At 43.4% G+C, this 23,265-nt stretch overlaps 2 protein-coding genes across 2 annotated transcripts; one reads left to right on the top strand and one right to left on the bottom strand.

Annotated features, from left to right (window-relative positions):
• The first annotated feature begins 569 nt into the window (after positions 1 to 569).
• LOC139297889 (uncharacterized) lies at positions 570 to 1,265 on the top strand. The gene has a single exon (XM_070920699.1). It carries the CDS (start codon positions 570 to 572, stop codon positions 1,263 to 1,265), a length of 696 nt encoding a protein of 231 aa, XP_070776800.1.
• An 8,108-nt stretch (positions 1,266 to 9,373) lies between these two features.
• LOC139298162 (coiled-coil domain-containing protein 9B) lies at positions 9,374 to 23,052 on the bottom strand. The gene is made up of 13 exons (XM_070921051.1): positions 23,041 to 23,052; positions 19,819 to 19,926; positions 19,554 to 19,658; positions 19,241 to 19,396; positions 18,792 to 18,935; positions 14,132 to 14,292; positions 12,489 to 12,535; positions 12,307 to 12,357; positions 11,803 to 11,899; positions 10,603 to 10,636; positions 9,890 to 10,505; positions 9,724 to 9,806; positions 9,374 to 9,400 (listed from the first exon to the last, which is right to left on the bottom strand). The coding sequence occupies exons 1-13, from the start codon at positions 23,050 to 23,052 to the stop codon at positions 9,374 to 9,376; spliced, it is 1,641 nt and encodes a 546-aa protein (XP_070777152.1).
• Positions 23,053 to 23,265: the final 213 nt, after the last annotated feature.

The raw sequence follows: 23,265 nt of genomic DNA, 5'->3' as shown, positions 1-23,265 counted from the left end.
TGGAGGTGATGTGTGTGTGTGTGGGGGGGGGGGGGGGGGGGGGGGGGTTGTGGTTTCTTCTCGGGCGGCTGCACAGCTGCTGCTTCTTTAAGAGCCACCGCCCGCCCCCTCTCCTGTATTTTTAGCTGAGCCAGCCACTTCATTTGCTGGATAAGACAGACAGTTGTGTGCCGTATGATCTCACTTAATCGTTTTAATAAATCAAATCTTTTACTGCGGATTTGCCGTGGGCCCGCAGCCAGCTGTTCCAGAGGAAATGTCGTATCGGGTTGACATTTGTCCCGCCGCTGTCGGATGCTGAAACGCGCAATCAGCCTGTGGATGCTTGATGTCCATTATGAAACGCAATGCTGCACTGGCTACCGAATATTAGGCGCTGCGCTTCTGAGACCAGATGAATTACAAGAAATCAATTTAGCTGCAAAACACTCCTGTGGTGCGGACGGTTCAAGGTGGTCCAGCATCTTTCTCCTCAGCCCTCTGCTTCCTGTCTTCTCTTGGACTGTGGATAACAAGAAGCCTTCAAAACGGAGGGGGTGGTGGAGCATCGAGGGAAAAATAGGGGCAATATGAGAGAGCGGGACTTCATGCCCACTATGGAGAGAGGCAAACCTGCTACTTATACGGGGGACAAAAAGGCGAAGATGGCTGCTAAGACTAACAAGAAGTGGGTGAGACTAGCCACTGTTTTTGCATATGTGTTGTCCGTGTCCTTAGCAGCCATTATCCTCGCAATTTACTACAGCCTGATCTGGAAACCAACCAGTGCATCCTCTTCTGCGGGGAAGCCGGGAATGCCCGAGGAGGTCACCCCCACCGCAAACATCTCAACTAATATTTCCACAAGCAACAATGTCTCAGAGTGGAACTCTACACAGACAGGGCTGCTATCTCTCAACCAGACCAGGCAGGACTCAGCCCCGCACAGTCGGGCGTTTCGGTGGAACGACAGAGCCGAGAGCGTGGCCGTCTCTCCGCGCGGGGCTGCCGGAGCAGAAATTGCGCACACGCAGCAGCAGGAGGAGGAAGGAGGACTCTACGCATCTTCCCACGGTCACACCAGCGCGGAGAGATCGGGCACTTTGGGTAGACAGACACACGCGTCTCAGCCCGGCGTGAGCCACTACAGCCCGTCAAGCACCAGGGAGTCTGGCGCTGAGCTCGAAGAGGACGAGGAGGAGAGGGACCCCGACCAGGCGGCTGCAGACGCTGCCACTGCTCCTCCAACCTCTGCGACGAGCCGAGCTGGACTGAGAGGAGACTGATCGGGCCTCTTCCCCACTACCACCAACACCACCACCACCACCACACCCCCCTCTCACACACATGTACTGACCCAACAAGGAGTGTTTTACAGACTCAACGCCGCAGGTCGGATAACACGCAGGTCTTTAAACTCATCCCGCAGAGCCTCTTATGGATGCTGATCTGCACTCATTCACTGTTATCTCGCTCTGAGCCTCCATGACTGAGAAAAGAGGAGAACAAGCTTCTTCAATGAACACTGTTTCCCCTCCAGCACCAACTATGCTTTTCCTTTTTTGTTTTAGGCCATCTGTATGCCTTAAATCAATGTGTTTCCACTTTACCTCGGACAGCTTCTGAGGCCACTAACCTGCCTGTGCGCGCGGACAACACTGGCTTAGATATTTTGTTAAATGAATAGGACAACAGCCTCCAGAGATGCTTGTGGTTTTTGCAGGACATAAATGTGTCTCGCGGGCATACAGCGCTTAACATCACTGCCATTCATCGGCTGACCTAAATCAATACTGCATTGTTGCATTTTAACATAGGCTGTATTTTCTTGTCATGGATCAAACCTGGATTCCGAGTAGAAGAACCTGCATTATTGAGTTATGCTCAGGTATGTGCATATAACCATGTAAATGTATTGTGGATTTGGTTATGTACATATAGGGCAGGCATACATCTTTTTGGCCTAGATGAACTTTTAGTGTAATTAGATCATTTTTATTAAAGGTACAGTATGTATAATAGGTATAACTATATCACAAGGTATAAATAAACATCCTTAGAAAATGATTCACTTCTATGGTTTTATAATAGATCCATGTAAAACATTATCCTGTATGTTGATGATATGTTATTTATTCAGAGCCAGAATGGATAATATATATTCAAATAAATGTTAGTTTCTTTCCTAACATCTTACATTTTGTTTCAAAAATGAAAAGTCAGATTGATTTAAATTAACTGTGGTTCCCTTCGGGCTATTAGAGTAAAGTATAATATGCAAAAACCCACATTTATTGATTGGTACGAAGAGGTAGTTTCAAAAGAAAGAGTACAAAGAACGTTTATGGTTATTCTTGTGATCTGGACTCGGTGAGGGCCCTTTAACTACCCGAGTGAACTGTCCAGCATGTGATCAGAGGGACTGTCTGCTCCTCGTGTAAAGAGAAGCATCCATCTCCCAGTCTGCCACAGTTCAGTCGCTGCAGCTCTCACTGAAACCACTTCACACAGTCACATGTGGTGAACTATGAAGTGGAAATAAGACCAACCACCCTGTGCGCTCTCCCAGCAGCATGTGAGGGAGGTGTATCGATTCGAGGGCTCTGTTGCACCGTACAAAACAGAGAAGAACACATTACACAATACCGCTTGGTGCTATTTTGATCCAGCTCTCTCTGAAAGGGACTCTTTGCCTGAAAGGTTTGGTGTCTCTGCTGGCAGCAACAAGCGTCATTCACTATCACACTGAAAATAAAGCCACTTGATTTCCGCTGGGCAGCCACAGTTGCACTGTGATGTAAATGGTGATGACAAGCACTCTTGTGTTAATATGACAGATTTTCAGAACCGAAGCCAAGGTATGCGTCTAGTGAGCTAAACAGGAAGTCCATTCATCAGGGAAGACAGCACAAGACACAAACATCCCCCATCATCACAACATAAACCACGTGTACCGGAGAAAATAGAGAGTGTGCAGAACACAGTGACAGGCCTGTCAATGCTGCAGTGGCCTCTGTATATAGGATGGCTTGACAGATGGGTTTACAGTACCTCTTATGGCTTCTTGTGATATTTGAGAGGAGTAATGCCCGACCTATTGATGAGGGAGTTCATCAGGACTGACAGTTACTGCTGGAAGCTACATCTGAGTCAGGATCCAGCAGACTCTTGAACCCATGCAGACGAGATCACATTATCTGATGTGAAATCAGTCACATGTTACATTAGAGCTCAGTACGGGATTTGTTTCGTTTTGTGGCTCAAGCCAGGCAATGGATCGTATGGTTTCTTTAAATAGGTAAGACAAAAAAAATATTACATTTATCAAGTCCTAAAAAAGATTATAAAAGCCAATTGTCATCCATGATACAATCGTTTTTAAATGGTGGCAATTGCAGCTGTACTGCCCACTTTAATGCCAGATTTGTCAAGAAAAAGCTAAACAATTGCATCAGCCACCAAACAAATCCACAGTGAGACAACATATGACACTATAAAGGAGGATTTGCCAGGATTTATATGGCTAATAATGTAAATTACAACGCAGAGGAGCATATACATAAAAATGCATAAAGATCCGATCCAGACAAGTAAGACATATAAAAATTATTGTGTCCAACACACTTTTTTTCCACAAAAAAAGTAAAATTGCCTGGTTAAAAATTCTACATTTACTCAGAAATCTATGAATATGCAAATATGTTTTGTTTCAAATGTTTCAAAAAGTCGTTTCTCAGTGTATGTGGGCTGAGGGCTTCACGTTTCTATATCACACTTACATTTGTTTTTGTGTAAATTGCACATTGGACCATGATTGGCTTCCTAGTTTTGATGTCACAAAATCATACTTGTACATACAAGTCTTAAACTCAGATTTACGGTGATCAGAGAAATGTTCCCCCTTCAGCAGATAAATGTGAAAACAGCCTTCTAGTCTCGAACTCTGCATCATTCTGCACAGTGAAGCTCAAACATCCAAGTGAAGTAACAACAAACAAAGCACATTTTTGAGTGGAGGGAAACGATTCTCATCAGATTTGATATATTTGGGGGTGACACACTACAACCAAGAGACCAAAGCTGGAGGGATTAAAGGCCTTTCAATATACCATTGTTTGAGAGAGACACCGTCACAAAAGTTATGAAATATTAACACGATGTCTTGCAATACAGGAGAACAATGTGAAGGCGGCAAACAATAGCTTTTTCAATTAATAAAAGGGCAAAAGTGTGGAGTGATGCATGATAAAAGAAAAGTAGAGCTGTGTGTATAGGAGGGTACTGTGATGACATCTTTCAGGGAGTTTAATAATAATGTTTCTCAAGACTATCTGAGAAATCAAAAATATCTGGCATTCGATTTCCAATCATAGCAAGTTTGCAGCACTGAGACATTGAGTAATACACAATAACTGTATTTCTATGATGTAGGTGATAAAGATGTATATATATATTCAAAAGGACATGTCAAAGAAATATTTGGTATTATAATTATATATATATATATATATATATTATATATGTATATCATATTGTATATCTTACATATATGTCAAGGTCAAAAGGTCAACTTATTAAAATTTGCTATAAAAGGTAAAATCAGGCCACTAACTGACGGCAATTATAATTGTTACCCATTAACAATACACCAATGATAATATTAATTTTTATGCTGCAAAAGGCTGAAATAACCCAAGGATTTTTTTTCAATATTTCTCCAATAGATTGTGCTGTCAAATAATATCAAACTAATGATCCAGCAGTGACATCCTGATGTGATTAAAGATGTCTCACTTCTCTCACTTTCTCAAGAAATCTAAGTAATATATTTCTGTACATTTATAAAAAACAAAATTATAGCTTTGTTTATACAGACAGGCTTTCAAATAGGGTTTTTAAAGGAAGCTAACAAAAAGGGCCGACCTCCGATCAATAAGGCAAACAGAATAGCCTCTGGTCTCCAGGGTGTGTGGGGGGGGGGGCACACTCTCTCCTTGATCAGGGCAGCTGCTGAGGCGTGGTTGTTAGATCCTGAACCATGACAGGGCCGAGGGGATGACGTACACGCTCAGTGGGGACTGCCAACCTGCCTATGCGAGGTTCTGTCAGGGTCGTGGGCCGGACCAGACCTCGCTTCCACTTAACCTACATCCATCAACTGTAATGAAACACCTCAAGAGCCTCCGACTGTTACCTCACTGTGTTCAAAGCATGGCTCATAGATGGCGTCAGAAACCCAGGAAGAACATCATTTTAGCTTAAAGTGATAGTTCAACAGTTATACGCTTTACGGGTTGAGAACATTGATATCACTGTTATATCTATGTGATAACAGGCTGCTGTCTGTTAGCTTAGCTTAGCACAAAGAAAGGAAACAAGGAAACCGCTAGCCTGGCTCAGTCTGAAGGTAACTAAGTTCGCCTACCATCACCTCTAATGCTCACTAACCAACACAATATATCTCGTTTGTTTAATTCGTACAAATGTGTAAAAAAGACAGGTTGTAGTTTTTCCGGTGGGACTGTTTCTTTGCCAGATGCAGTGACTTCCTGGGGTCTTGTCGTCATTGTGAGGGTAATTTTGTTACCTTTGGACAGAGTCCAACTGTTTATCGTCTTTATGCTAAGCTGAGCTAACTGGTTCCTGGCTGAAGTTTCAAATCTTCTGGGAATGGTATCAATTTTCTCATCTAACTCTTATTACACCTGTTTTAGGAGTGTTTTACCCCCAAATCTCCAACTATTTGCTTTATACTAATTTATACCAATTCCCAAATCATTCTGCAGTCAAGTTAACATAAATCCAGAGCATCATCATAGCCGGATTTAGTTAAAGTATTTTGGAGCACAGATTTGAGAGAACTTTTGTCCAAGCCACAAATTTCAAACCCAGCACCAGAACCAAAAGCCTTTTATTGCACACAAAAACAGGATCCTCTGTGATCTACTATGACAGGTCTCAGCACCACCTTGCTTTAAAGCTGGGTTTTTTTTTTTTTTTTTTCCCTCAGGAAGGCAAGCTTCTGAAGCTTTTCTCCACTGCAGAGTGCAGCTGACATAATCCTACACTGCACTTCAATCCTCTAACACAGCCTACAGGACTTATTTCCATAATATCAACACCCCCACTGTAGTGTACTCTTGCGTCAGACCCTTCAAACTATTAGCTAGCTTAGCACCAAAGTGAACCAGGAGTGTTATGGACTGTGTTTCATAATATCATTTGCGGGCTTGCGTTAAAGAGAATAGCTAAAGAAAAGAGAGTGAGGCTGCTGTAGTCACTATATACAGCAGGTCACAATCCCAAAGGCCTCAGTGGCAGAAGGTTGCTATAATGGTAGCCTTGGGAGGAGATAATTAAAATGGTAGCACCTATGAGAGGTCCCACCTGAAGGGCAACCTAACAACCCTGCGGAGACCTCATCTGAAATTAATCAAATCCATGAAGGCAGACTCAGTGGAGCAAGGTCAAACTATATGGACTGTTGTTGCAATGTGCTCTACATTTCTGTCACATCTACCACCGTCTTTCTGTCTGAGACTCAATACAGTGGCCTTGAGGGTTTTTTCTGAAGACATAGAAACTCTCCAGAGATAGGATTCGTACATATTCGTGGTGTTATCACAGGAGTATCAGTGAGAGGCGGGGGAGGGAGAGGGTGAGAGAGGGTGACAACACAACGGCAGTCATGATTTGAGAGTTTGAAATACAGAAGAAACTTTATTGATGTTCTGTATGCCTCCTTCCAAAGTGTTCTACAGTAAATGAAGCTATGTTGCGCACAGATTTAAATTAGCATGAGCACTCTGAACAGTAAAAAGCTGGGATCACACCCTGACACACACACACACACACACACACACACACACACTCGTTTACATTTATACCTTCCTTATGAGTGTATGCGAAAACATGGACGACAGCAGTGGACACCCAGGTCACAACCACCTCTTAAATGTGTAATTTAAGAGAGGCGACAATGCAGATGTCTAATAACTAAATGAACAAATACTAAACAAGGACAAATGTGCAACCACTCTGTTGGTTGTAGGTCCTAAATTTAATTTCACTAAATTGAATCCCACAGGGAATTTTAAATATTTCAGAGGTAATCTGTATGACCTGCTTTGCTAAACAGATGTTTCCTTTACCATACGTTCAAATTCCATATATAACATAGAATAAGGCCCCTACTCAAAAACATCACATTTTCTTTCCTGACGGCTAGTCTGACCTCAAACCTTGTGACTCGCTTCTTGGTTTTCCCAGTGTGCTTCTACTAGATTCCTGATGTAGAAATGTATTTTATGTAACCACAGTTGAAGCTGACAGGTCCCCTTCAGCTTGGTGCATGTCTACTATGTTCTCTACTTAAGGTTACATAACCGTTTACTATACTGTAGCATTGACGAAGAAAACTTATTTGAGGACAGAGTTCTTGTAAGGCTTCTTATTATAGTTGTCACTTGAAACCAAAAATAAAATAATAGACTGGCAATAAATAAAAACAAATCCATATATGTCACAGAGGAAAAAAACAGCTGCTATAATGCACATAGTTTTAAAACTAGATTTACAAAATCATTCTAGGTAACATTCTGTTGTCCAAATGGAGAGGCAAATAAATAAAATCAATACTGACGCTGCACTGTTAGTACAGTACATTTAACACTACTGTCTTTTATAATACAAAGCATGACATGAAGGTAAGTCTTCAGTATTTGAAGAAGCCAATACGCATGGCTAACTTTCTTAAGGAAGAAGCTCAAAAATATTAGTTGTCTTTCATGAAAATAAAAGAGAACAAATGGCAAACAATGAGGGAATTACAGCTGAATCCCAGTGTTTTGGCTGTGGACTAAAGGCTGAACAATCACATTTTCAACATCTACAGTCTGCCAGTTATGTACCAGGACTCTTTACCTCTGGTGGTTTAAAAACAGCATGAGCAAACTACTAAAGGAAATAATGTTTTGGTTCCCAAATTAGTTTTTGATTCACAAAACGTCCATGTCTCTGCCATCTAATGTTTACATTTGTAAGATTACAGACAGACATTACTATTCCATATTAAGAAACATATAATAAGAGATAGTTGGGATTCAGCTGTAAAACTGTGCCAACACAATAACAATGTGTAAAAGGGCACGCTTGAGATTATAGTTACTACAGTGTCATTGATTACTTGTCAAGATTTTTTTAAAACAGCAACATACTTTTATACCAGTAATGTGGATTTTGCTATTAGCTGACTGTTAGCTTAACATTAAAGGGGTACTCCAGCACTTTAGATCAGTACTTCCATAAAGTTGGAGGACTTTGGAGACAGATTAAAAAAAAGAATACTCTAAATCTATGTGGCAGAGGCCAAGATTTTCTGACTTTTAGTCCCTATATGGGTCAAGCTCCAAAAACACTAGATACTACATTTCCCAATACAATCTCTGCCTGGCAAACAAAACACCCTCAGTTTGTAACGTAGGCTTTCTGTTAAATAAATTTGTGATTTCCAAATTGAGATAACCTTGATGACATCACTACAACATCATCAGGGTTATTATGTCAGACTTGATTGGGCTCCTCCAGAGCCACAGAGGACATTATACAGCTGTTTTAACATGCTCAGTAGCTCTGACCATGACAAGTAAACTGAGCTGGATGTGTAAAATGGATGGAGTGCCCCTTTAACAGAAACATTTATATCAGTAGTAATATTTTAGAAATGTAGCAATGTCTTGGTCAGTGGCCAGTAAGGCAAATAAGTCTCAAATGTGCCCTTTAATCAGGTATTGATTTCTGATTTGTGAAAGGCCATTGACTGATGCTGGAAGCAGTTAATAAATAATATCGACTCACAGTTTTGACTGTAGAAATACAGACTCTACCGCAGGTCTGTCACTCCTGTATCGTCATATAATACAGACTTTATTTCATTCAGTGAAAATACCTCTAAGGCAGAATCAGGCACTAGATAATTTGACTGTGGCTGAAGTTTATTTTCAAGGGCTACGTAAGTGTAACTGATTAGCCAGCCTCCTGATATGTACTGTACCTTGACATTTTCATACAAATGTAAACATTCAATGATATTGCACTCAAGTAGCATACTAACATACTGGATAATGTGTCAGTACACATACTTCTATACTCATAAAGTGCTTGGATGTAAAAAATATTTGAGCAGGGAAAACGTTCACCATTCCTAGGTCAAATTTGAGATATTCCACAGGTGGGACACACCACAGCAAAACTAAACCATGGTGTTGTGTGTAAGCCATAAACAGGGTATCTCAAAATGAGCTACCTGAAGCAAAAATGATGCATCCAAATACAAAGACGCAAGGCTCTGTGTTGCTGCGATTTGGTTTCAGTATTTACATCCCGAAAATGTCAATCAAACAATCTTCCCATGCTCTCTTGCCTGCAAAAAAAGAGAAAAACACACACAAAAGTATTAGTATTGCAACTACAAGTATTAGTTACAACTTTCTTCTTAAGCTGTTTCAGTGGTGGATGAGATGAAGAGGCATTCACTCATGAGGCTATTTCTCCTGCACTCAGGCCTCAGAGGTGGTGAATACACTTAAACCAAAATTGGATGTTACACAGCTGCAGTGCAGATGTACCGCCTGTCTCTCTCTCTCTCTTCATCCATTTAACTCATCATCCATTTGCACTTCCCTCCATCAGTCCATTTACACATCTATCGATCCTCCCATCCCTCTTCCTGTCTCTCACACTCACCTTGTCACTGCTGGTGGAGTGTGTTGGGTGTGTTTCTCCTGACTCCAGGCTCAGGACAGACAGACCGGAGTCTATTAGTTCCTCTTTGAAAGAAACATTAGCTTAGTTATATACCATCCAGGTGTACTGTCACAAAAGGTCAAGGGCCACTGAAGTTATTGCGTACCTGTGTTTGTGTTGCTGATGTTGCACTTGGCAAGCTCTACAGGCGGGACAGAGTTCTCCTGTAGAGAGGCACAGGCTTTTTCAGGGGAGGGGGAGCTGGGAGATGTGGGGGGGTTGCTGTCTTTTTCAGTACATTCAGTTTCAGAGGCCTGCTGCTGGGCAACAGGAGGAGCAGGCAGACCACCTCCCTGACCCTGAGGACTACCATCAGCCTGCTTGGCACTTTCGAGAGGCTGCTGTGGCCCCTGAACTTCGTGTTGTTTTTTTTTAGGTGACGAAGCTTTTAAGGAGCTCAGACTTCTTGATTCTGGGCTGCCAGAGTCCTGAGAGCCTGTGGTTTGCCTTGAATGAGCCCCCTGGATGAGTTCCTCCGAGAAGCGCACTTTCTTCTCCGAGCCCCGGGGGGTTGAGGCCTCTGCCTTCCCCTGAGCAGGGGTGTCCTCTCTCAGGGGAGCAGCTGACTCAGGATCTGTGGATCCACTCACTTCCTCAGATGTACTCAGTGAGTCTGGGCTGGACAGCTTCATTTTTGAGTCCTGTCCTCTCTGATCTTCTACCTCAGCATCTGTGAGGGCGTCAAGTTCCTCCAAGAACTCCTCTAATGTTGTGTCAGAAGTCTAGATGAGATGAGAACAACAAACCAGGTGTTTTTGCTTCTTTGGTAACATTTATCAACCAACTCATGTTTACTCCCACACAGGATTGATATCTCACCTGTAGGTTCTCTCCTTCTTCATTTGCCTGCCATCTAAAAAATAAAGAGACTTTTATCAAAAGCTATTCTGTAACAATGTAGAAATACTGGGTTGTACATGTCATTCTTTTGTCTATTGCTATATGCAACTTACATTAACTCTATAGAAAGGTTAAAGAAATAGTTTGACATTTTGTTCAATATGCTTATTCGGTCTCTTGCCGAGAGTTAGATGAGAAGATCAAGACCACTCGCATGTCTGTACAGCAAACATGAAACTACAGCCTGCAGCCAGTTAGCTTAGCTTAGCATAAAAAAAGAGGGGAAACAGGGCGAAACAGCCTGGCTCAGTCCTGAGGTAACAAAATCTGCCTACTGGCACCTCTAAAGCTAGCTAATTATTAATAATAAGTTCTAATGATAGTTATAAATAATATATTATATCTCGTTTGTTTAATCCGTACAAAAACCAAAGAAGTCACTGCGCCAGGCAAGAAATAGTCCCGCACATAACCCCCAGCAAAAAATCTTTTTTTGGACAGAGCCAGGCTAGCTGTTTCCCCCTGTTTTCAGTCTTTATGCTAAGCTAAGCTAGCCGTCTCCTGGTTGTAGCTTCATATATACCTTACAGATACGAGAGTGGTATCAATTAATCTCATAGCACCTCACTACACTACAATCGAGGACACACCTGAATTCTGTTTTGCGCTGTCCCCCGAACCTTATCTACTTCCATCACTGACACACATAGAGAGGAAATCATCTGCCACATTACTCTTTCCCACTGAAACGCTACAATGCCTCACTTCCAGGTCTGTGCCCTTGTGGCTTTTTGAGATTATGAGCAATGCTTGTGTAACAACACACCCTGACAGCCTCCTCACCACCCAGCACACAGTAGCTTGTTTCACAACAGAGGAAAAGCTGGTGGAGAAAAAAAATGAATGCAGTGAGACGTGAGTGAAGCCGTCTGGGTTATTTAGTCAGCTATCACAACTTCTAAATCAAGTCTCATGACATCCAGGGGAATCTGTACAAAAGGGCACAGTGCAGGAAAACAGCATGTCTTCCCACATTCATTTTGCATTTTGTATTAGTCATAGTATGTTTCTTCATAACAAATAATTGAGGCTGTGGTGGGAGATATCCAGATGGTTGAATCAACTTTAATGTGACGCAGCTATGTGCACTAATGTAGATGATGTTGAGCCATTACTGACCTCCTGGCTCTCCCCGTCAGACGATCTATGCCTTTTGCTTTACTGCTCATCACTAGCACGTTTTTAGCTCCCTTGTCTTTGCCTCGCTTCTCATGACCTATAGGACAGAAGGATACCGAAAGTTTATGTCATAATTAAATTACATTTTACATAAAAAGCCATTACTCTTTCTACGAACAGCAGTTTAATTGTTTCGTTCCTGTGTGGGCTTACATATCTTTAAACATGATTTTCAAGCTCTGCCACCCCAAATATTAAAATGATCTCTTCCTAGCTCACCAGTTTACCCAGGTAAGTGAATCCCACATTAATTATGTCCTAACCCAATATCCTGTTTCAACATGAAAAATATCAAATTATAGCAGCAAGATACTCGAAGAATGCTGTTTCACTGAGACTTCAGAAAATAACATAAATTCACAAAGGTTTTCTCAACGTTTCTGTAAACTATATGATGATTTTAAGGCTAAAGAACTACATAAATAATATTTAAGTGTGGAATACCTCTTGAGTCAGCACCTGCCCTGGATTGTCCTCTTCTAGCATTTCGTCCACCTGGAGTTAAAAAGAAATTGAATGATGAGGCAATAAGGGCCACGACAACAATGAAACACATTATGTTATCATCATATTTTGATGTGAAAGGTCTTATTCCTCATGTTCTCAGGACTGTGTGAATGTCTCACCTCTGGAAGGTCCCCAGTCTCTGTCAGGGAGGGATTTGTCTGAAAACCTAAGAGCGGAGGTAGAGTTTAGACAGTGACTTGGTCATGTTTCAAAATAATTTGGCATTTGAATTTGAATTTTTGTTCAGGTGACATAACAGCCCATCTCCACCCCCGTCAACCGGCTCTTCTGACATGCAAGTATCATCATTGTACATTTATCATGGGCCTAAAATTTGAGATTTTACAGAATCAGTGAGAGGTTTTGCTCCATGTGTCACACCCGTGCATTTTACATCCAGTGAGACCATCTAAATTGTTGAATCAAAAACACATTTCCTCTTCTATTCTTACTCGAGGGCCTTGTTAAAGCCTCGCCAAATAAGGCAAGGCATTTCAATCCTTATCCCTAGCTAAAAATAGCCACTCTTCCCTTGTCTCTTTACATTTGGATGCTTCCTTAAACAGCACATTAATTTACTTTGCAACTTGGTCACGCTTTGTACTACAGCCGGGTTTGTTTGAAATCTAACAAACACTTAAAACTAATGGGCTGTGTTTTCTCCTCTGGTCATTTTGGGGTGCTATTGTGTGTTTTCCCAAAGCAGTGGAATAACAAGCTTTAAGATCATAAAGTGTGCTGCTCGTAGGCTCATATTAAAGTTAGCAGAGAAGTGTGAGAATACACAACAAGTTATAGTAACATACCATTACATAATGTTCATGCAATGATACAATTTGCCTGAAAGGTAATTATTTGGTCATTCAGCAACATCCTGTGACTTGATGAGATTAGGTCTTGTGATCATGTGAAGGGACATGTATTCAGCATACCTTATCTAATTGATAGTTCCACTGAAAAATATCACTTGAAAGGCTGTTCTTCGTCAGTTTGTTAGTTGTCTACATCTGCACTAAAAGTGAATGCAGCTTTTCACTAACTGCAGAAGTAAAACAGGAGGAGAGGAGCTAAATTTTGCTTATCAAAATAACTGCTAGCTAAGCAGGGGGTTAGCTAATGAAGCTGGTAACTTAGCAGACCACATTAAAATAAAGGTACTATGAGTCCAGCATATACAGGTTGACGTGGTATATATGCTCTTGCTGAGAGTTAGATGAGAAGATTGATTCCACTTTCATGTCTGTCTGTTAAATGTTAAGCTACAGCCAGAAGACAGTCAGTTTAGCTTAGCATGGGGAGTTAGCTAGCCTGGCTCTGTCTGAAGGTGAAAAAGGACCTTTACTACTAACTAGCTAACTCCTCGTAAAACCACAAATGGTCATTTTTACATTTTTTGTTTGTGTACAGATTAAACAAACAAGATACAACATGTTAATTAGCTTTAGACATTAATAGCCCTAACATTAATAGGGCTTTAGACGTGCTGGTAGGTGTATTTTCTACCTTTGGACAGAGCCATGCTAGTAGTTTCCAGTCTTTATCCTGCTTCCAGGAAAACAAGGAAGAAGCATCTTATTTTTATAAGAAAGTGTATAACTAATAGCACCGAAGACTAGTGGTTCCAATTCCTAACTGGACAACTCTACTCTCCTTTAACAGCTCACTAAGCATTTTAACCCCTCCTCTCCAACATTAAAATAGCGAGAAAATGAAATATCACAGCTGTAACAAATCTAAGACATCAGCTGCTACGAAGTCTTACATGTTCTCAGTTTTGTCCATGTCCCACGCCCGTCTCCACTGGCCCTTGGCGTTTTTGTGACGGGCCACTCTCTCCCTGTCGATCTGCTCGCGCTCCTTCTTCCATCGCAAATACTCCCCCTGCTCCTCTTTCGATGTGGGGATGTTGAGGTCTGTGCTGGCCTGCGGGCTCTCAGGCTCCTTAGCAGACACAAAAAACTTCAGTGTATTTTAATGCATAAAAAAAAAGTAGCCATCTTAATGTAGATTCGTGGTTTCATGGTACTGTCCACTCAGAAAGTCAGTAATGAAGCCCTGGCATTGAAACTAATCAAACACACCGCACTACTCAGAGTGTCACAATATAATACATCTGGAGTATCAGTCCTAATCAGAGCAGTGAGGGGAACAAGCTCAACAACAGACTCACATCAAGTATGGGTGTTCATAAACAAGAACAGCTTCTCATATCAAAACAAATAATCAAACAGCAACAGGGCAGTATACAGATCAGTGGGGTTCAAAAGAAATGGAACATACGAGGATATTTTCATGCACTCTGCATTACTGTAAATGTCAATCGCCGCCTCACTGTAGATTACTAATGATGGCCTCTGGGCATTCCAGTCGGCTCCCATTTGATTTCAAACAGCTTCTTGTTTGTCCCCCATGATGACTGCAAGGCGACACAATCAAATTCTTTGTAACAATATTCCAGGAAATGTGCAATGTACAATAAATGCAATTATGCCCCCTTCCTGCATTCCCCTCTTAACCTGTTTATTGATTCCTGTGATGAGAGCGGAAAGTATTGCTCGCTAATACTGGAGGGAGATGTGATGCAGGCTCTTTCACACATCAAAGGGGACAGAGGCTGTGTGCTCTGGTTACAAAGCCCTGGAGCGAACCAGGGCAACAAACACTGCTGCTCCTCCAAGGGAAATCATGAAAAAAGATCAGCAATCTCTGAGAGATCAGTGCTTGTTTTTTTACACAGCGGGAGAGAGATGATGTTGCTGTCTAGAGAAAAATGAAAATTGCCTGAGATTGTGTGTGAGGGTATAAGGGAAAATAATCGGCATGCTTCTCTGCATATTATGTCAGACAGAGAGAAAAACAGCACAGTGCCGGTGAGAAACCATGATGGGTGATGTTTTCTCCTCAGGTGTGGACCAATAACAGCCAAGTAAACATGTTGTTTCCTGTGTACAGTATTCGGAGAACATGGCATCTGTGCTTATCCCTCTGTTTTCCATCTCCTCTCCCCTCCCTTCCCTCTGGCCCCCAAAGGATGTCGAGGGCCACAAGGGAGGGCGCTTATTGCATGTTCCAACAGGCCGTGTTCTGCTGCCACCCCGACCGCTGCGCTAATTAGCACTTTTCAATTTCTCGCCTCCACAAGGCCTCGCAGGGAGGTTGTCAGGGGCCAAGGCAGGTGGGGTGGACGTTACACAGCGAGTCCAGCCAGAGCTGAGGGAGAGCTCAGACTGTGCATGCACATTTAGATAGATTAAAGATTGGTACATATAGTGAATAAGAAGGATTATGCTCTTATTCTGGACAGCTGAACTGCTCCTTCTCACCGTCCACCACTGCAAGTGGTTTAGGCCTGAAAATGCCAGAAGAGGTTTACAGTAGATTTGTTAACCAGAAAAGCTGACAAAGCCAAGGGCTGTCTGATCTTCACCCCTTACACGACACATAAAAAACAAACTCAGCATGGTGTTTCCTTGAGCACTCGCTCAGCTCAGAGTGCAAAGCAGGCAGAGACGCAGAGAGGCATGAGCAGCATCACTTGTCATGTGGCGTATTCGGCGGGCCTTTGAAGCCCATCCTCCCTGCCTCCCCAGTTAGCCTGTTTATCGCACGCCTGATCTGGGAGACAGCTCTGAGCTACTCCAGCAATGTTAACACGTGAGCCATCGGGGAGGCAGACGGGGACAAGCAAAAGCAAAAGATGGGTGTGCATGGCAACGTGTTGTGCCTGTCTGCGTGTGAGTGTTTGTGATGAGGGTAGAGCGACTATTTCAATTTCTCTGTGTTCGTGTGAGCCCATTTTTGTGCATTTCACGGTTGTTTTCATTTCAGTGCATCGTTCATGTGATCATTGTGAGCTGGAGACACCACCCCTTGAGTTTTCTCAAATCCTGAGAAGGCTACGTGACAATATGCACGTTAATATGTTCATATGTGTTTATGTCGGTGTGTGTCTGCCTTGGCAACCGTGGCCTTGTCGTACCTGGCATTGCTCTGAAAGCCTGTGATGCTCCTCCGTGTGCCTCTGCCCTTGTTTGTCCTCGTTCTGTCACAGAGGAGAGACGAGAGAAAAAGAAAGGAGGATGAGCATAACAACAATAAGGGTGACACTGCAACTTGTTGCCAGCCAATTAAACATGGTTGTAAAGAGTCACATTGCTGCTGCCATAAACAGCAAAAGCAAATCAAGTGAGAGCACAGACACATTCATTAACATTAAGAGGCCTACACTGCCCCCAAGTGGACTAATGGTGCTACAGTGTAATTTGGCACTTGTGACTCACTTTTTAAACGTCCACTCTGCAATGAGGTCATCAGAGCAGAGTGCAGTGTGCAGGTGGTTGAACTTCAGGGGGAAATGAAACTCATCTTATTTCAGGGAGAGAATTGTGTGAATTTTGGTTCTAGTGTATTTCTGCAGACTGCAGAGATGTGCTCCGGTGAACACAGCGGATGAGTCATGTTGCCATTAACAGCAACACGTGCATGAACAGCCGAGAGGGGAAAGACAATAAATGCGGGACAGAGTGGTCTAGTAGTGCACCTACAGACAATGACGCCCACATACACACTCGTGCACACTCTCCTACCCACGCCCGAACGCAGTCTGGCTTACGCACAAACACAAAGGACCCCTGACTACCTTGTGTCTTTTCTTCTTTCTCCTCTCACTCCTTCTACCTCTCCCTCTCTGACCCTTTCCTGGCACCTCGCCAAGCCCGTCGCTTTGGCAGCATAATGAGCCTTTTCAGAGTGAGAAGGCAGTTGAATGTTAATTAGATCAAATCGGCCCTTTCAGGATGGTGGGAATGGGGAAACAATCGTGCCAGAGGAGAGCAGACCACTTAAGGTTCCAGAGAGGAGAAATGGAGGCTGGAAACAGATGGTGGGCTGCCAGGAGTATCTCTCCTTCTCTCCCTGTTTTTTCCTCCCTCCCTCTACGTTTCCTTTCTCTTACGAGTGTGAACTGACAGCCTAGTCGTGGGGTACTTCCAGGCATTACAATCTGCCTGGGACGTTGCCAAATAACCACACCCCTCTCACAGAGTCATTATTTATTTCCAGGGTGTCCAACACAGACTCACACTCATTAGAAAAATGGCAGGGGAAAACCCATAGCAATGTGCAGTTTTATCATGGATCTTTTCCATACAAATATTTTTCTAATGCTTGCCAGATAGAGCCATGACATTTTCTCCTCCCATCAACACCCTTTCCCCGCCGCTCTCAATAAACCATGTTAAATGATACTGGTTATGTAAACAGCGACCACATGGAGACCAGGTCTCTGGGATTCACAGATGACTGGTGCGCTGGCTACTGCTCAAGTGCTGATTCAGTCCACATGATAAATAAAAGGGGGACAGACCAAGTGGGCCAGAAATAAAGGCAAGAGAACAGCGTGTTCAGCCCATAGATTTAGTGCACATTAACTCAGACGGGCCAGTGAGTAGCACTAAGTGTATCAGCCAATGAGAAGCAGACGTATATATACTGTATATACATATTTATAAAGAGGCTCCGCTGGTTTTGTGTCCAGAGACCCCTCCTGCGACCAGACAGTATCTGTGTTTACAGTGTTGAGGATCAGCTGTCTGTGCTGCGCATCAGTTTATGGATTGAGCAGCCTGTGTGTGTGTGTGTGTGTGTGTCCATGAGTGCGGGATGTATGTGCATATGCGTGTGTGTCATGCTTCAGACTGAGGCAGAGCAGCTGTTGCAGAGTTTTTGCATACCCGGGGGGGCCTAAGGTCAGTGACAGTGTGGCATTTCACAGCCCAGCCGGGGGTACTGCATGTGCACATGTGTCTGTGCCTATCTGCTTTAAACATGGGATCTGAGACCTACACTATATAGTACAGCTATTGATGTTAACCTAATAGAACATATCTCCGGTCTCACTCTGTTGATAACAAGGCCTCGTTGGAACAACAGCTATTAAAGCATCTATCTATCTTTCATGGCCCTAGAGCAACACTGTGAACTTTACAGCCTGTTCCACACGCCCAAAGGCATCTACACCAAGAGTGATTTTCCTTTTGCTAAAAATACAACAAAAGCTCCTCAGAGGGAGAAAATAAATAACCATCAGACCTGTGTGGGATTACACTAAAAAAAGTAGAAACAGTCATAATTCTACAGAGAATACACACTCAACCAACAGCTCTATTAGCAGTCCCCCTCCGTTAATCCCACACCAGTCAGTCACAGCCGCAGTCCACCTCCTGTCCACAAACCCATTGTGCTCCATCACTGGAGGGGTGTGGCCAGCCGACATGTCTGACATCTATGTAAAACATGTTGGTGCAGCACGAGAGAATGAACAAAGGGGGATGTGAGAGTGGAAGCAGACTGGACGGTGCATGCCGGGTTTTTAAATGTGTACGATCACTGGAGTGTTCAGAGCGTCTGATTCAGACCTGTGCTGCTGTGTCTCTCTTGGTCATGTGATGTGGTTGTTTCCCCCTCCCCGCTGACTCCACACGCCTCGCCTGTCCGTCATCTGTAGGGTGCTTGACGTCCGCAGGGCCCGGCCTCTTCTCCGGCCTCTCACTCACCACCCTCTTACCCTGGAGAGACAGTTACTCATATTTGAGTATCATAACTGTAGCAATGAGCCTTGTAACATGAGAGTGCCGGTCCTTAACATGGCCAAACTGTGCACAAGAATAATTCATTTGAAGATGCAAATGACTTATTTGTAATACAAGGTTTTATCACAAATCATTTACTCCATACATTGCTTACAGCTAGGTGTACTTATTGATTTCAATGAGAAATTGCTTCTGTTATTCTTTCATTCTTCCACTATAGTGGTTTGGGGGCGTCCTATATTTTTCATTTTGAGTGGAGCTAGGCACAGCAGTGTATTTACCTTTTTTCCAGCCATGGTGACCATTAGCTGCTTCCTGTGGCCTCGGCCAGCACCCTGCGGCGGGGCTTCTTCACCCCCGTCTGGCCCAGACTCCGGCTGTCCTTTTCCAGCTGGTGAACCACCGCTAAATGGCTTTGTCACCACCACGCGATTATCCTGCTAACCAAAGGACAAGAACATGTTATAAAATATTCATATAGTTAGTAGCAAATGTGACTATGTGCTGTCAGCTACAATGGCAGTGCTGTGAGGCAACAGTTAGTCTACTATTATTACAGGTCTCAATTCTGTCACCTCATATTGAAAAACTCACACTGGTGGATTTGCTGATTGTGATGGTAAGATCATCAGCTTTGCCCTTGCGGCTCTGCAGCGCCATTCCTTCCTCTTCTGCCCTTTTCTTGTCCTCCTCCACCTCCTAAATGCAACTCAATGAAAACAATAAACTAATCAGGAAGCCTGAAAGAGCTGCAGGCTTTCATACAAAAGAAACGTGACTTGCATTTCCACGTCTGATGATGACCAGTGAAATTTTGGACTCCACAGAAGCTTCTGTGCCTGCGAGCGCTTGTCCTTACCTTGTACCGCTTCATGAGCACTTCATTCTTCCTGCGGAGAGCCTCGATCTTCTTGTCCAGCTCCAGGTCCCTCTCATGATCCCTCTTGGGCATCATGTCACTGGGAGTCTGGGAGGAGACACATCAGATCATTGATACAATAAAAAAGTACCCTCACATTTCAAAATTAGGTCCACTGGGCGCAATTTATCTTGTCTAGGAGTCTCGGATACAGATCTTACAGATACCTTACTTTGAGGAATGTAAACTTTTTTCTACAAAACATTTTTTTCATTTAATAAAAGAAGCCAAGGTTTTCAAATGATTAATATTATCTAAACACAAGCAGCTATACAAGAACTTTGCCTACATCTGATTAAAACATAATAAAACAATAATTACAAATCTGACCAGACATTCTATGCCATCTTACGGTTTTCAACACATTTAGGTCTGTACCAAAATATATTTTTTTCATTGTGTGTTGGTGTCTGTGTGTAGTTCTCTCTTGTTTGTGTGTTTGTATATACTTCTAAAAGTTCAAAATATAATGAAACTTAAAAAAAGAAAAAAGGAAAGTGTCCCTGTGTGTCCACCCCACTGCATGTGCTGCAATAACACCGAGACACTAACACACCCTCACACCCACCACAGATGGAGCATTCATTACGAAGCTCAGTTACACAGGGAGAGTGCATATGCAGAGCATCCTAAACATCCAAATGCGGTCAGCAGGGCATGCGTCCTCACACGACAAGAGGCCCCATACCGAATGTGCCCTCATGGAACAGCAACAAGGTGAGTGTCAAAACTTCCTCTCAAGAAAAGCTCTCTTTAACGTGCTGACATGTGCAAGAGAGCTGCGGAGTTGAAGGAATGTGCACACGCATTCAAAACAGGCAAGATTAGGATAATATTACAGAATAATAATTCTGGGAGGCATCAACCATCTCCAACACAGAGATCTCATTTCCTTTAGCCTGCAGTAACTTAATGTTCCCTCTCCAGTCTGGTCTGTGCAGTCGTTCTTAGTTGATGTGTGAGTGTGCATCCTTTACTTGGCTGTAACTGAACAAACTACAGAAACTCCTCTCTGCAGCACGAGGGTTAGGAGAGTATGCCACCTTCTTAATGAACAAGATCACTAGAGGTTCAGGTCAGGTGCATGGCATGTCAGAGATGCCATGACAGAGGAGGCTGAAATCAAACCAATGCACTGTATAGCCTGTTTTAAAGGAATAGTAAGACATTTGGGAGTACACTTATTCACTTTGTTGCCAAGAGTTAGATGAGTGGATTGATATCAATCTCATGTCTGTAGGGAAATATGAAGCTGTACAGATTTACGCAGCAGCGAACAGTTGTAAAAACACAACTTGTCATTTTTACAATTAGGTTTTTGCATGGATTACACAAAATAGTTCATCTGTGATCTTAAAAGGTGCTAGCAGATGGATTTTGTTACCTTTGGACAAAGCCAGGCTAGCTGTCTCCCACTGTTTCCAGTCTTTGTGCTATGCTAAGCTAAGCTAACCAGCTGCTAGCTTTAGCTTCATATCTTACGTACAGACACGAGAGTGGTATCATTTCCCAAAATGTTGAACTATTCATTTAAATTGCTACACCAGCGTATATGAAACAGCAGCACGAGGACTGGTCACAAGGCGGCTTCATATAAAACATAGCATATTGTTTCAGAGACACATGCCCCCGGCAATGACATGATACTACAAGAAAAAAAACACTCTCAAGCAAACATTCTCACTTGTGCTCAGCTTCTAGTTTAAACTTGAAGAAGACAACAAAATGTAAGTTTTCACAGTAACAATTCCCTGGGATTTATGAGAGAAAGTGATGTGATAGACAAATATGTGCCAACACTTTGAAAAGACGAGATCAGAGTTATGAGTTTGCGTCTGTTTCAGTCCCTGCGTCTCATGTTTGCTTATTGCAAGCCGGCACCTCTGGGATGCATTTCTCTTCATATCGTCACAAAGATTTTACTCAACACACAAACAACAGTACTAGTAATACTCAATGAACCACAAACAATTATTAAAAAAGGAGCTCTCAACTCAATGTGTTCCTCACTTTGAATGCTGGCATCGTGTGTTGTCATTCACAGCTGAGGAGGAGCAACAACAACGCCGTCGAACAGAAAAGTTAGAAAGCCACTGCTGCTTGTTGAAACTGAGAAAAATCTCAATTCATTTTGAAGTATCCCATTGTCCTCACTCTGTGTAAATTACTCGGAGGGGGTCAAACCTTCTTGACAGAGACAGGAAGTAGACCTGCCAAAGTGAGCCAGTCATCCTCCCAGTGACAACAAGAGAGTCAAGGCTGCTTACATGTAGTATTACTAGCACAGAACGGTGACTCATGGCCAGCGAGCACACAAAGACCATCACATTGGAACTGCAACAAATTCTTTCATGCTTTTTCCATCGCCGCCACTGTTACGCCTGCAAAGAATGGCTGCCACTGATATGTTGTTGAACAGAGTCCAACAACCACACTGAGATGAGACCTTTTTTAAATGTAAGGTGACAGCACAGACTTTATTAAAACAACAATCCTGAAGGCTGTTGTGTCAAATCTGCAAAGAAATGGTGAGCATGAGAAAAGTTGGGACTCACTCAGAGAGGTGGCAGGCTGGAGAGTGGCTACCTCACAGATTCTAGTTGTCAGGGTATCCAAACACAACAGACCATGAGGACATACCACCAAGAATAGGCGCAAGGGAGAAACACGCTGCAGACTCTGAATCTCAGAGAGGCCAATGGCGGAGACTGGAGTGAACGCCGGCCTCCGCAAACCAAAGTGGGGAGACTCTGCGTACCCCTCTGGGTGCTGCCGGCCAGCTCTGTGATTGTGCAGCAGCAAGGCTAACGTGCGCACACACAACACAACACAGAGGAAAAAACACAGAGACGTTGTGGGTCTGCCAGCGGACGGCACCCATGCCCGGACAGGCAGGCAGAGGGGAGGAAGAGGGGGGGGCCCTGCAGAGAGAAAGCTGCCAAGGCTTCCTCCCCATACCCAGCGTTCCTGCCTCTTACAGGAGCTACAACAGGGGAGAGAAAAGAGCCAGAGACCCAACTGAAACGCTGCATGTAGCCACAGCTAAATCTGCGACAGAGCAGAGGAGGGAGAGAGGGGGAACCTAACACCAGAGAAAGAGAGAGTGAGAGCTGGAGAGTGTGAGATGAGAGGAGAGAGGGGAAGGAGAGAGAAGGCACTCACGGGTCTTTCCATGTCAGCGGTGAGAGCTGGGCTGGGTCCAGGCGCGAGGCAGCCGAGGCGGCAGAGAGGGCTGCCTGGAGTCGACGATCATGCCTTGATCACAATGAGCCAAGTTGGGCAAGCGGCCAAGACGTCTAACAAATGCACAGAGCTCCCCTGTTAACGGATTTCACAGCACCCATCCGCTTGTCCTCTCTCTCCCGCTCTCTCTCTCTCCTTCTCTCT

This window comes from Enoplosus armatus, chromosome 15 (assembly GCF_043641665.1).
Source record: "Enoplosus armatus isolate fEnoArm2 chromosome 15, fEnoArm2.hap1, whole genome shotgun sequence".
NCBI lineage: Eukaryota > Metazoa > Chordata > Actinopteri > Centrarchiformes > Enoplosidae > Enoplosus > Enoplosus armatus.
This window is presented reverse-complemented; position numbering and strand designations above follow the sequence as displayed.

Coding starts and splice junctions, on each gene's coding strand:
- LOC139297889 (XM_070920699.1), top strand. CDS start 570: ATGAGAGAGCGGGACTTCATGCCCACTATGGAGAGAGGCAAACCTGCT.
- LOC139298162 (XM_070921051.1), bottom strand. Junction 19,397..19,553: donor CAATCAGCAAATCCACCAGT/GTGAGTTTTTCA, acceptor TTTGGTTAGCAG/GATAATCGCGTGGTGGTGAC. Junction 10,637..11,802: donor CTGACGGGGAGAGCCAGGAG/GTCAGTAATGGC, acceptor TTTATTTTTTAG/ATGGCAGGCAAATGAAGAAG.